Below are 14,897 nucleotides of genomic sequence, written 5' to 3' on the forward strand. Positions count from 1 at the left end.
CAGAAGCAGTGGAGGAACTTCGAGATAAAGAGGATTGACGCACAACTCGTGGGGACGGTAAGACTTGGACAGCAGCCCCTTGTCCTGCTGTCACCATAGTTACCCAGTGCCCAGTCAGCGACATGTAACGCCCCTGTCCATGCCTTCTCGTCCAAGTGTCTGTGGTGAAGTGCACCCTGTCACACACAGAGTTTCTCAAAGAAGCGGTGATGTTGTGCGCGACATGCTAGTGGAGCGCAGGCACACCTTTCTTTGAGAAGTAGTGCCGACTGGGCATCTGGTACTGGGGCACTGTGACGGACATAAGGTCTTGAAAATCCTCTGTGTCCTCCAGGTGGAAAGGCAGCATTTCTGTAGCCAACAGCTTGCAGATGGTGAAATTCAACCTCTTAGCTTTCTCATGGCTAGGAGGAAATGGTCTTTTACTTTTCCACATCTGAGGGACCGAGGGCTGGCTGTTGTGCTTAGACGGTGTTGAGTAGGGTGTCCCCGGCAAACTGCCGGTCTGTGAGGAAGATGCAGGCGGACATGTTAGGTTGCCTTGATCCAAAGGTGGTGCTCTCGATGTCGGAGAGCGCTCAACACTAGCAGGTGTTTCCACTTCCCAATGAACTGATGACCTGCCAATCATACTGGCTGTTGCGGATAAAGAGGTGGCAGGTCTGCGTCCAAAAACATGTGTGACTGCTGTCCCCCCAGTCACAGAGGATGAAGAGGCTGCGGATGCACAAGATGGGGCAGACGGTGGTTGGCCCAGCCGGCTAGGCCGCATTGTAGCACAGTGAGCTTCCCACTGCAACTTATGCTTCATATCCATGTGACGGTACATGCATGAAGTACTCAAACTATGGATTTTTTGGCCTCTACTTAGCTTTTGCTGACAAATATTACAGATAACACGAGTTGGGTCATCCTTATCGATCTGAATAAATGCCCAGGCTATGCAAGGCTTAGAGCCCATGGGACCTGAAGAGCCACTACGACTTGTGGTCAGAGGCAGAGTTGTGGTTGAGGATGCAGTTGTTGACGTGCTTCCAGTACTCCGTCTCTGTTCAGGAAGGCGCAACCTAACCTCGTCGTCAATAGCATCTGTGATGCCCCGCTGTGCTTGGTATCACAGATCCTAGAAGAGTGCATTGATGGAATCCTCCACAAGAGGCCCCCATAAACATTCACACATCTCCACCTTCCACCTCAGACCAGCAGAGGGAGCCCGTTAAGGATATAAATAGGGAAGGTGGAGCTAGGTAGTTCAGTTCCTCTGAAGAGTTCCTGCAGTAGAGAAGCCTAAGAGAGGTCAGTCTGCAGTGGAGCTCAGTCTAGTCTAGAGAACGCAGTTAATAGTTCAGCAGTGGAGCACGAGGCTCCTGCTTGCTAGATTCAGGGAGCCCAGATAGAGCTTAAGGTGTGCCGGTGCCGTAAGATCAGTGAAGTGCGGCAAGCTGCCGTTAGTGTGTATAGCCTAGTGAGGGCCCGAGTAGGCCGAAGGCGAGTGGCGAGTTTGTACATAAGGGGCAGAGGAGCTTAACCAGCTCACCCCGAAGCATTTACCGGACACAGGATCCGAGCTTACCGGTATCTCTATGACCCAGTAAGGCATAACCGGAATCCCTGGAGAATTACAAGTCCCAGGATCGCTAAGGTGCTGATATGTAATAGAGCCAGGAGACGCTTAAGCCCCGCATACTGGGAGCGTGAACTCCAAGAGAAGGCCCTACCACAAGGTCAGCCACCGCAGGACAGAGACAAAGTTAGGCCTAGCTCCAGGCAGGTCAGAAACTTACTATGCAGAGGCAAGAAACAGGAGGCCCTACACCCGCTCATTGGGGAGGATCCTGATATGCACCCTTCACCCTACAGTGCTCCGGGATGTGCCTGAATTTCCACCAGTAAAAGGTACTGAAGTGACTACCGTGTCCGCTCCCGTTCTTGCTCTGACCCAGCTGGGTCTCGCCTGTCCTGCATTCCCCCTGCATACGCTGCCCTGAGACCTAGCTCCACCTGTTGGGAGCTATACCATCGAGTTGCCTTATCACCGGCATCAGTGGACTTTTGCAGCGCTGGTGCTTGTCACCAGATACCACAGGTGGCGTCATGAACTCTTATAAAATTAACAATTATCCACCCTTTTAAAGAGAGAACCCAGGGTACGGGCCAGGGAGCCGACCACCGCGACATCCCCAAGGCCAGGCAAATGCCCGGGTACCGAGTCATCCCCATCCCCAGGGCTAGTCACATCCTCCTCCACCTCCTCTGCTGACCTCATCGACTGGCTGACTGTGGGTTGACAGTAAGTGGGATCTCCAACCTCGTCATCATCACCCTGTGTGTTATCACACCCGTCGTCTTCAGAGCCAACCTCTTCCTGCCCTGACCGAAAAGTCAAGTTGTCGCTCCAATCAGGTATTTGAGTCTCATCATCGTCTTCATCATTGTCTCCACCAACAGGAGTTACAGTTTGGGAACAAGGGTCTACATTATGCTCAGAACCTTCTTCATCTGGTCCTGGATCCGACTTATAAAGATTCTGGGCATCAGATCAGATCATTTCCTCATCTGGATTAACAGAAGCTCTGGAGCAGACCTCCGTTTCCCAGGCTATAGTATGAGTAAACAGCTGTGCAGACTCAACCATCTGTGTTACCCCATACTCAGATGGGCAGCTGGAGACTTGGGAGCTGTGAGGAAGCAAGTGCGATTGGGGTGACACCTCTGAGGACTGGAGTATTTGTGATGTTGAAATTGAGGTGATGGAGAGCCCACTTGAAGGAGCACTTGATATCAGTTGAACACCTGCTGTTTTTGTGCCTCATCTAGAATTTGTAGCGATGGGCGTGTCCGTAAGAATGGGATCGTATCACATTGTCCACGAAAAGAAGTCGACATCTTAGTTTGGCTGGAAGATGGTCTTTCTTCTGCAGATGTTACTCCCCCCCCCCCCACCGTGGGGGGCCTCGACCCACCGGCGGACAGGCACCAGTATTGGGATAGGGGAGCTGGCCGTCAGGGTCCACCGCGGCTCTGGCACAAACCCGGCGACACAGAGGTGGCACGGGCAGGAACGGACTGGCCGTGTCGGCTTCTCACTTTTTGGATTTTAGAACGGCATGACATGCCTATATCTGTGTCTCCCCCTCCTTTTACTCCTCCACCTCTTTTCTTTTCGCATGACTATATGTACTTGTCACTTTTCCATGTGTTAGTTGTGTCTTCTGAGCAGTTTGTCAGCTTTTGGACACCTTTGAAGGTGTTTTCTATGTGTTTCTATGTGTTTTTGTTTGCCTGCCATTGGTTTTAACGGTGTTCGAAGGTGTTCGACGAACAGTTCGACAAACAGTTCGGCGAACACACGGGTGTTCGACGAACCGTACCGAACTCGAACACTGCGGGGGTGGCTCAACACTAGTCACAGCATGTGACGGCGGAGCCTCCAGGTAGACTAACAGGCAGGTAGCAGATGAGCGCTCCCAGGTGAGCGGGCAAGAGTCTCTGGACAGGCAAGTGGTCACAGCACGTGACGGCGGAGCCTCCAGGTAGGCTAGCAGACAGGTAGCAGATGAGCGCTCCCAGGTGAGCGGCAAGAGTCTCTGGACAGGCAAGTGGTCACAGCACGTGACGGCGGAGCCTCCAGGTAGGCTAGCAGACAGGTAGCAGGTGAGCGCTCCCAGGTGAGCGGGTAAGCTGGTCCATAGACAGACTGACAGGTGTCGGAAGGCAGACCGTCGGACCTCAGGCTAGCAAGCAGGTAAGCGGATAACAGGCAGGAATCAGACAGCAAACTGGCAGGAAACTGGCAGGTAACTGGAAACGGGACCTGAGGGCTGAAGCAGAGTAGTGAACAGTGCAACAACATTGCTCGGACACCTCCATTTTGGAGGAGGTGCCTTATATATGGAGGGATCCTCCGGTCATTGGCCGGGGACTCCTTAGGGCGGCGCGCGCGCCCTAAGCACAGTGACCGGGGGAGAGCAGGCGCTGCAAGTAGAGCGGGAGGAAGCCACCGGGCACGGAGCAGAGAGGTGAGGGGAAGAGCTTCCCTGCCTAGCAGGAGGCAGGGACGCAGACACTACATTTTCTTAGTACCGTGATGTATAAAGCAGGCTATATTTCATCTTTCAATTTTTCAGTGCTGATATTGTTCTCCATACAGGGTTACACATTAGTAATAAGAGAACACTGAATGCGCTCAACTTAGTGGTTCAGCGATTTCTCAAAACCTACCCAGATCTGCCACAGCTGCTTTTGAAAGTACAACGCGTGTGTGCCCATTTGAGAACGTCAGTTATAGCTTCCGCCACCCTTGCAGTGCTTCAGCAGTGTTTGCAGCTTCCAGCTCACCGACTGTTGTGCAATGTCACCACATGTTGGAAATCAATGTTGCAGATGTTGGGAAGGATTTGTGAGCAGCAGAGGGCAGTTGTTGAGTACCATCTTCAACACTCCCATCGGCATTCAGGTCAGCCTCTGCACAGAAGAGCTGATGAGTGGGCATGGATATCTGTGCCATCCTCCATAACTAGCATCACCATCCTGATTCTCTGTCTAATGAAATGCTCGCTGCTCACAGTTAAAGAGGAGGCATTGCAGGCGGAGCGAGGAACTATGCAGCCCAGCCTCATCTGATCTCAATGCGGATAGGGTGATAATGAGGAGGAGGAGGATGAGGAGGAGAACATGGACAGTTGTCCTCTTGGGGAGGGCAGGGAAGTCTTGCCTGTCTTTGAAGTCTTGATAGTCTATGGGAAAGCAGTATGAGTTTTGCTTAATGACCTTCAGTGGCCTAAACTGTGGCTTTGCTTATGCACGTTATTTCTCAAAACGCAGTGCAGATCAGGCCATTGTCCAACTCTGTAGTGATAAAACTCAAGGCGTAAAGAAAGATCTTTGTCTGTGGCTAAGCACCAAGGAGAAGTGTGAGCTGATGTTGGAAGGACTGCCATTGCTTATGCAAGAAGATGCATTAGAGGACTTCCTGGGAGAATTGACAGCTGGAGTAGATACGGTTTCCCAAGTCCTTTAACCGAGCTAAAGAATATGGCTGCAGTGAAATACAATTCTCATCGACAAGCTATGGACAGGCTCCTTACCGTCCCTGACCACATTCACTTGTTCACGTGTATGTGGTTAGGTGATCCTTCCCAGTCAGCGCACTGGGGGGGGTAGGGGTAATTTTCTGGGACCCGTGCTTGTGGAAGGCGGGGACGACACCGGGAGAAATGGTGGTGGCTGGGGACCTAGAATGGAGAACTGGCTGCCGTCATGAGGTTGTAAAAAGCTTCCGCCTACACAAGCCTAAAAGGCAACATTTCAAGTACAAACAGCTGTCCAGAAATGTGGCAGTTTAATATTGTGGCCTGTGGATGGGTGGATGCCTGGCTGAATACTTGCACTTGCATTCCAAGTAACAGAAAGCTAAGGAGATGGATGGCCTCCTCATCATCACAAGCTGCAAGGTTTGCGCTATGAACTCTCCTGATGGAGAAGCCAGGGCCCACCGGGGGATTCTCCGTTTCTCTGGTGGGCCTGTCCAACCCTGCCGAGAATCAGCCCTGGCTAAGTAAAGTCTGTGGGAAGGTTTCCCGACACTTTGTGGCTAATTTTTCACTGTGGACTGGCTCCGTACCATCCCTGGCCACATTTTCTTGTCCACGAGTTTGTGGTTAGGCAGTTCTTCCCAGTAAGTGAACTGGGGAGGGCATGGGTAATGTTCTGGGAAACAGTCTCTTCTCCATATACACCTTCAGCCTGGGACAGCTCATCCTCTTACTAAGCAGAATCCCACAATGTGTGTCCTGTATTTCATCTTTCTTCTCTGCTAGATTTGTAAAACTTAACATGGATAAAAAGGAATGCATCGTCTTTCCACCATCTCACTCATCCCACCCCCAACTGACCTATCCATCAAAGTGAATGGCTGCCCACTCTTCCCACTCCTGCAAGCTTGACTCTGATTTGTCCTTCAAACATCAGATCCAAGCCCTTTCCACTTGCTGCTGACACCAACTCCAAAGTATCTCGGGGATCCACACAATCCTCAACCATGCATCTAGAAAAACACCAGTGCATGCCCTCATTATCTCCCGCCTCTTTTAATACAAGTTCCTGCTCTGTGGCCTCCCTTCTAACACTCTCACACCCCTCCAATCTATCCTAAAGTGTGCTGGCCGATTAATCCACCTGTCACCCCGCTTTTCCCAGGCTTCTACCCTCTGTCAATCCTTGTGCGGGCTCCATATTGCCCAGACACTCCAGTTGAAAAGTCTAACTTTGGCATACCAAGCCATTGAAAACCTTTTTCCTCCATACATGTGTGACCTAGTCTCCCTATACTAGTTTCCTACACGCAACCTCCCATCCTTCCAAGATCTCCTTCTCTACTTCTCTCTTATCTCTTCTTGTCACAATCTCATTCAATGCATCTCCGCTACTGTGTAACTCTGTACCCCAACACATCAGACTGTCGCCTACCGTGGAAACCTTGAAAAGGAAGATGAAGACCCACTTCTTGTGACAAGTGTTCAATCTGAGCTAACCCTCGCTCCAGCATACCGCTACATGACTAGCTGTACCTGACCTACTGTATCCTCCCCCATTCCTTGCAGATTGTTTGTGCACCCTTGCAGGCTGGGTCCTCTCTCTTCTTGTACCAGTCGGTGACCCCTTTTGACAAGTAAAGCGCCAAGGAATAAATGTGGCTGTCATAGTAATAATAATTATAGTACTTGTACTCTGGGTCAATTGATGGTACTTTCCTGGTGTCTACACTAAATTTGATGTGTTTTGACAGATTTTGGGCCCATTTGTAGATGTTGTATATGCATTTATTTGGTCCCCCCATTGACTCCTATGGGATTCGGAAATGTTCGTCGAATATTCGACGAATAAATTTGGCGAATGTCTATTTGTTCGTCGAACTTTCCCTAACCGAACATTGAAATGTTCGCTCATCTCTATTTGTGACTTGACTGTCATGGTCATTAGTTGATTATCATGGGCATGTTCATTATTAACTGTAATGGACAAGTTGATCATTGGCTGTAACGGTCATGTTTATTGACTATAATGGATATATCAACTGGTTAATAATTCAACTCAGTGCAGAAGGAAAGAAAATTAAGATGAAAAAGGACATCTGCCAGATCTTTCTTTATCCCATCCACTTTAAGACTGGATAATATATGACTATTCAGTACAACATTGAATTGTTGCTCATATGAATGTTCCAATCATCAACCATTTGTATGGGAAATTTTAGATACATAAAGAAGGAACTTTAACAGAAGTAATGCACATGTAGCTACCAAAATAAGACTTTATTCATATATATCCTGTTTAAAATATTATATCATTCCATCACAGGAGCAGAAATTAATTGCAGTTACATGATGGACAATACCGGCACCCGACAAACCCAGTTGACTATGAAATGATCAGTTGAGCCTTTGTAATTGTTCTTCCATTATACCGGTCAAAATAGCAGAGCTACAAACAAAGCCTCCAATGTAGATGTGAACCTACCTAAATTTACCGCTCCTTTGCAAAATAAAACAGTTGTAATAAAAGTTTAATCTTTATTTTAGCATTAAATGATTACAGATGTTGATACTTTGTACATTCATACAGCCATGGCTGATATTAAAAATAGACTAAAAAATACTATATACATTTTTCCACACAATCTTTGTATTATTTATTTCAATTTATATCTTAAAATATTAGAGCAGCTTTCTTCTTTTTTAGAGAGTTTCTATAACTTCTAGGCTTCCTTTAGGCAAGAAGTTTGTCTTCAGCTCAGAAACGAGGGACGACATTCATCTGGTATGACTGAGGTCTTGAAGCATTGGTGTTGGGCACGGGTCTTATGCTCAGATTTTTTCGATCTACAGTGGGCTCCAATGTGAACTTCTGCAGTATGGTGGTCAGAAAGAGGAAGAGCTCCATGCGCACCAGGCCTTCGCCCAAACACAAGCGTTTGCCTGAGAAAAAAAAAAGACCAAACACCATAAGTAGTCAAGTTAAAGGCATTGTTTGATTTAGAAAAACATTTTAAATTGTGTATTTGTAATTCAACAGAGCATAGGCAGGTGTCCCATTTTCTTTTCCCCATAGCCCAGTGGGAAGAATGATTTCAATGATCAGTATGTAATATTCACAACCCTAATTGGGGAATTAAATTCTTACTATTGTCCTTCACCATTGTTCACCACTGCCTCCTTTGATAATTGACAGGCTGCAGGGGTGATGTCACGATTACAGCAGACATCACTGCCCCAAAAAAACAATAAGCTGTGCTGCTCGTGCTGTCTAAATCGACAAAGCTGCTTAGCCAAATGATTGGCTGTAGCTTGGACATTTACTGCCACTGTGAAGTCAGAGGTGCAGCCTGTGAGAGTGTGAACTGTGATAGCAGCAGGAGAGCATTAGGACCCTGTGACTTTTGCCTGGCTGAGCTTAGAGCAGGAGCAGACCAGGAAACCCTGTGTGTGCTGAGTGAGTCTGCTGTGTGAGAGACGAGACAGGAAGTCTGTGAGAACTGAGCTGCAACAAAACACTGTCTCTACAAGCTTCCCTGTGGAGATCATTAACCCCTGCCCCTGGTGAAGTTGTGTCCCTGCTTAAGAACAAGTGCTGAGCTGGGGAAGGCTGTGTGGCTCTGTGGAGATTTGTGGAAGTCCATGCTGAGTGGACCTAGAGACTTTGTGCTGAAGGAGCCAAGTGTCGAGTGAGAAGGGAAAGAGACTGAGGAATCCATCTCTGTGACGGAGCACATGGTCGGTGGTCTGGAAAAGAGTGAGTGACTGCTAGAGGAGATAAGAGGTCCGATGCCATTCACATTGAGAGGATACTGACAAGCCTTTTGAAGAGATTTTCCCAGACCTTAATCTGAGGCTACAGGACTAAAGTCCCCACTTTGTGGGCTCGGCATCGGCCGACAAGACAAGTAATCTTTGCTGTTTTTGTGAACTTTGTTTTTGTTTTGGCGCCAAAGTTTTCCGGGACTAGCTGCAGCACCACGATTCACAGGTCTATGATAGACCACATCTGAGGTTAACGGTTCCGTAACTTTAAGATACCCGGCTATCCTGATAATAAGGGTATAAGAGCAATTGGTAAAGTTTCATGCATTGTTATTGTTAATAGTGGTAGGATTGTGTTCATTGTGCCATCTCAGGGGGTCCCTATTAGAGATGAGCGTTGTTCTACTCGAACTGTTCGCCAATCTCAAATTCGAGCTGTTTTGGGCGGTGTTCGAGCCGGTCGGCGAACACGAACAATTTGAGAGAAATTCGGCTGTTCGAGGTTATGTTCGATAACTGTTCGTGCACCAAAATCATAACTGGATTTTTTCTCAGTAATGATGAAAATTAATGTTAATACGCAGTTTGAGTGTACAGCGGGGCGGGGGGAGGGGCAGGGGATGGATCTCTGCAGGAACAATGAAGATCTCCATTTTTTTTTCTCTTTCCCGCATTTGCAGTGGGGAGGTGCAATCTGTCAGCCTATCAGCAGCGCACACACGGAGCGAAGTGCTTTTTTTCACACAAGCAAGGGCATGTGTGATTGGCAGTGTATGTCACATGTCCTTGCCCTATAAGACCAAGCCATTTTCCCCGTCGCCACCATTTTCTCACTGCTGCAGCTGCGTGTTAGACGGCACCGCTGTTGCTGTGTGCGCTATACCTTGTTAATTTCAAGCCAATTTTCGCACAAATATACAGATAGCTTGGGAGTAGGGAATAGTTGTGATTGCAGTCCTTTTAAGGACTAGGTTACAGCATTTCCTACGACTTTTATCAGGCAGGTCTGTGCTCTTAAATAGATAGATTGTGGGAGTAAAGACTAATTGTAATTGGAGTCCTTTTCAGGACTAGGTTACATCAGTTCCTATCAGTTTTTGCCAGGCAGGTCTGTGCCAGTGCTGTGCAAGTTTTTTTCACAGCATTTGGCTGAATCTAGCAAAGCTAATCCTTTTTGGCCTATTGCAGAGTGTGTTAGTCAGTGGAGTAGCTTATCTGTGTTGCAAGATATACCACCTGTGTATAGAATACCAATTTTTTTACTGCACCTAGTGAAGTAAAATCTTTTGGGCATAGCATCATTCTATTAGTCCATCTATACTGACCTCCATCAGGTTGCAAACTGAATATAATTTTTTTCTGCATCTAGCTCTGAAAAAATATTTGGGCTTCTAGCGGTGTGTGGGACTTGGTCTATTAGTCCATCTATACTGACCTCCATCAGGTTGCAAATTAAAAATAATTTTTTTCTGCATCTAGCTCTGAAAAAATATTTGGGCTTCTAGCAGTGTGTGGGACTTGGTCTATTAGTCCATCTATACTGACCTCCATCAGGTTGCAAATTAAAAATAATTTTTTTCTTCATTTATCTCTGAAAAAATATTTGGGCTTCTAGCAGCGTGTGGGACTTGTTCTATTAGTCCATCTATACTGACCTCCATCAGGTTGCAAATTAAAAATAATTTTTTTCTGCATCTAGCTCTGAAAAAATATTTGGGCTTCTAGCAGTGTGTGGGACTTGGTCTATTAGTCCATCTATACTGACCTCCAAAAGGTTGCAAATTAAAAATAATTTTTTTCTGCATCTAGCTCTGAAAAAATATTTGGGCTTCTAGCAGTGTGTGGGACTGGGTCTATTAGTCCATCTGTACTGACCTCCATCAGGTTGCAAATTGAATAAAAAAAATTTCTGCATCTAGCTCTGAAAAAATATTTGGGCTTCTAGCGGTGTGTGGGACTTGGTCTATTAGTCCATCTATACTGACCTCCATCAGGTTGCAAATTAAAAATAATTTTTTTCTGCATCTAGCTCTGAAAAAATATTTGGGCTTCTAGCAGTGTGTGGGACTTGGTCTATTAGTCCATCTATACTGACCTCCATCAGGTTGCAAATTAAAAATAATTTTTTTCTTCATTTAGCTCTGAAAAAATATTTGGGCTTCTAGCAGTGTGTGGGACTTGTTCTATTAGTCCTTCTATACTGACGTCCAGCAGGTTGCAAATTGAATATAATTTTTTTCTGCATCTAGCTCTGAAAAAATATTTGGGCTTCTAGCGGTGTGTGGGACTTGGTCTATTAGTCCATCTATACTGACCTCCATCAGGTTGCAAATTAAAAATAATTTTTTTCTGCATCTAGCTCTGAAAAAATATTTGGGCTTCTAGCAGTGTGTGGGACTTGGTCTATTAGTCCATCTATACTGACCTCCATCAGGTTGCAAATTAAAAATAATTTTTTTCTGCATCTAGCTCTGAAAAAATATTTGGGCTTCTAGCAGTGTGTGGGACTTGGTCTATTAGTCCATCTATACTGACCTCCATCAGGTTGCAAATTGAATAAAAAAATTTTCTGCATCTAGCTCTGAAAAAATATTTGGGCTTCTAGCGGTGTGTGGGACTTGGTCTATTAGTCCATCTATACTGACCTCCATCAGGTTGCAAATTAAAAATAATTTTTTTCTTCATTTATCTCTGAAAAAATATTTGGGCTTCTAGCAATGTGTGGGACTTGTTCTATTAGTCCTTCTATACTGACGTCCAGCAGGTTGCAAATTGAATATAATTTTTTTCTGCATCTAGCTCTGAAAAAATATTTGGGCTTCTAGCGGTGTGTGGGACTTGGTCTATTAGTCCATCTATACTGACCTCCATCAGGTTGCAAATTAAAAATATTTTTTTTCTGCATCTAGCTCTGAAAAAATATTTGGGCTTCTAGCAGTGTGTGGGACTTGGTCTATTAGTCCATCTATACTGACCTCCATCAGGTTGCAAATTAAAAATAATTTTTTTCTGCATCTAGCTCTGAAAAAATATTTGGGCTTCTAGCAGTGTGTGGGACTTGGTCTATTAGTCCATCTATACTGACCTCCATCAGGTTGCAAATTAAATAAAAAAAATTTCTGCATCTAGCTCTGAAAAAATATTTGGGCTTCTAGCGGTGTGTGGGACTTGGTCTATTAGTCCATCTATACTGACCTCCATCAGGTTGCAAATTAAAAATAATTTTTTGCTGCATCTAGCTCTGAAAAAATATTTGGGCTTCTAGCAGTGTGTGGGACTTGGTCTATTAGTCCATCTATACTGACCTCCATCAGGTTGCAAATTGAATAAAAAAATTTTCTGCATCTAGCTCTGAAAAAATATTTGGGCTTCTAGCGGTGTGTGGGACTTGGTCTATTAGTCCATCTATACTGACCTCCATCAGGTTGCAAATTAAAAATAATTTTTTTCTGCATCTAGCTCTGAAAAAATATTTGGGCTTCTACCAGTGTGTGGGACTTGGTCTATTAGTCCATCTATACTGACCTCCATCAGGTTGCAAATTAAAAATAATTTTTTTCTGCATCTAGCTCTGAAAAAATATTTGGGCTTCTAGCAGTGTGTGGGACTTGGTCTATTAGTCCATCTATACTGACCTCCATCAGGTTGCAAATTAAAAATAATTTTTTTCTGTATCTAGCTCTGAAAAAATATTTGGGCTTCTAGCAGTGTGTGGGACTTGGTCTATTAGTCCATCTATACTGACCTCCATCAGGTTGCAAATTAAAAATAATTTTTTTCTGCATCTAGCTCTGAAAAAATATTTGGGCTTCTAGCAGTGTGTGGGACTTGGTCTATTAGTCCATCTATACTGACCTCCATCAGGTTGCAAATTGAATAAAAAAAATTTCTGCATCTAGCTCTGAAAAAATATTTGGGCTTCTAGCAGTGTGTGGGATTTGGTCTATTAGTCCATCTATACTGACCTCCATCAGGTTGCAAATTAAAAATAATTTTTTTCTTCATTTAGCTCTGAAAAAATATTTGGGCTTCTAGCAGTGTGTGGGACTTGTTCTATTAGTCCTTCTATACTGACGTCCAGCAGGTTGCAAATTGAATATAATTTTTTTCTGCATCTAGCTCTGAAAAAATATTTGGGCTTCTAGCAGTGTGTGGGACTTGGTCTATTAGTCCATCTATACTGACCTCCATCAGGTTGCAAATTGAATAAAAAAAATTTCTGCATCTAGCTCTGAAAAAATATTTGGGCTTCTAGCGGTGTGTGGGACTTGGTCTATTAGTCCATCTGTACTGACCTCCATCAGGTTGCAAATTAAAAATAATTTTTTGCTGCATCTAGCTCTGAAAATATATTTGGGCTTCTAGCAGTGTGTGGGACTTGGTCTATTAGTCCATCTATACTGAACTCCATCAGGTTGCAAATTGAATAAAAAAATTTTCTGCATCTAGCTCTGAAAAAATATTTGGGCTTCTAGCGGTGTGTGGGACTTGGTCTATTAGTCCATCTATACTGACCTCCATCAGGTTGCAAATTAAAAATAATTTTTTTCTGCATCTAGCTCTGAAAAAATATTTGGGCTTCTAGCAGTGTGTGGGACTTGGTCTATTAGTCCATCTATACTGACCTCCATCAGGTTGCAAATTAAAAATAATTTTTTTCTGCATCTAGCTCTGAAAAAATATTTGGGCTTCTAGCAGTGTGTGGGACTTGGTCTATTAGTCCATCTATACTGACCTCCATCAGGTTGCAAATTAAAAATATTTTTTTTCTGCATCTAGCTCTGAAAAAATATTTGGGCTTCTAGCAGTGTGTGGGACTTGGTCTATTAGTCCATCTATACTGACCTCCATCAGGTTGCAAATTAAAAATAATTTTTTTCTGCATCTAGCTCTGAAAAAATATTTGGGCTTCTAGCAGTGTGTGGGACTTGGTCTATTAGTCCATCTATACTGACCTCCATCAGGTTGCAAATTAAAAATAATTTTTTTCTGCATCTAGCTCTGAAAAAATATTTGGGCTTCTAGCAGTGTGTGGGACTTGGTCTATTAGTCCATCTATACTGACCTCCATCAGGTTGCAAATTGAATAAAAAAAATTTCTGCATCTAGCTCTGAAAAAATATTTGGGCTTCTAGCAGTGTGTGGGACTTGGTCTATTAGTCCATCTATACTGACCTCCATCAGGTTGCAAATTAAAAATAATTTTTTTCTGCATCTAGCTCTGAAAAAATATTTGGGCTTCTAGCAGTGTGTGGGACTTGGTCTATTAGTCCATCTATACTGACCTCCATCAGGTTGCAAATTAAAAATAATTTTTTTCTGCATCTAGCTCTGAAAAAATATTTGGGCTTCTAGCAGTGTGTGGGACTTGGTCTATTAGTCCATCTATACTGACCTCCATCAGGTTGCAAATTAAAAATAATTTTTTTCTGCATCTAACCCATCCAATAGTTTTGGCCTAATACCACAGTTTGGCCACTCAGCTCTGCTCGGTTACCATCCATTGTTTTTTTGTGCAAACAACTCCAGAGTTGTGAATTAGTTAACCACCAAAATGAGTGGAAAAAGGCCTGCTGCTGGTGGAAAGGGGAATAGGCGTGTTGGGAAGGGGAAAAAAGGTTGTGTCCGTGGGGTAGGTGCAGAAGAAAGACCATCTTCCAGCCAAACTAAAATGTCTACTTCTTTTAGCGGACAATGTGATAAGATCCCTTTCTTACGGCCACGTCAATCGCTACAAATTCCAGATGAGGCACAAAAACAGCAGGTGCTTCAACGGATATCAAGTGCTCCTTTAAGTGGGCTCTCCTCCACATCAACTTCAACATCACAAATACTCCAGTCCTCAAAGGTGTCACCCAAATCGCACTTGCTTCCTCACAGCTCCCAAATCTCCAGCTGCCCGTCTGAGTATGAGGTAGAACAGATGGTTGAGTCTGCAGAGCTGTTTACTCATACTATAGCCTGGGAATCAGAGGTCGACTCCAGCGCTTCTGTGAATCCAGACGAGGAAATGATCTGCACTGATGCCCAGAATCTTTATGAGTCGGATCCAGGACCAGACGCAGAAGGTTCTGACCATAATGTAGACCCTCATTCCCA

General features: G+C 44.8%; 1 protein-coding gene across 3 annotated transcripts in view; it reads right to left on the bottom strand.

The window, feature by feature from the left end:
• Positions 1–7,557: 7,557 nt before the first annotated feature.
• LOC141154988 (cytochrome P450 2C8-like) overlaps positions 7,558–14,897 on the bottom strand; it is a 128,653-nt gene continuing 121,313 nt past the window's right edge. For all 3 annotated transcript variants that reach the window (XM_073641577.1, XM_073641576.1, XM_073641578.1), the window contains one exon: positions 7,558–7,976. In XM_073641577.1, the coding sequence (XP_073497678.1) occupies positions 7,920–7,976 (57 nt within the window). In that variant the 3' untranslated portion in view covers positions 7,558–7,919. The remainder of the gene's footprint in view (positions 7,977–14,897) is intronic.

The sequence above is a fragment of the Phyllobates terribilis genome, unplaced genomic scaffold, assembly GCF_046119375.1.
Source record: "Phyllobates terribilis strain yellow unplaced genomic scaffold, ASM4611937v1 Scaffold_7__3_contigs__length_470593459, whole genome shotgun sequence".
NCBI classification, from domain to species: Eukaryota; Metazoa; Chordata; class Amphibia; order Anura; family Dendrobatidae; genus Phyllobates; species Phyllobates terribilis.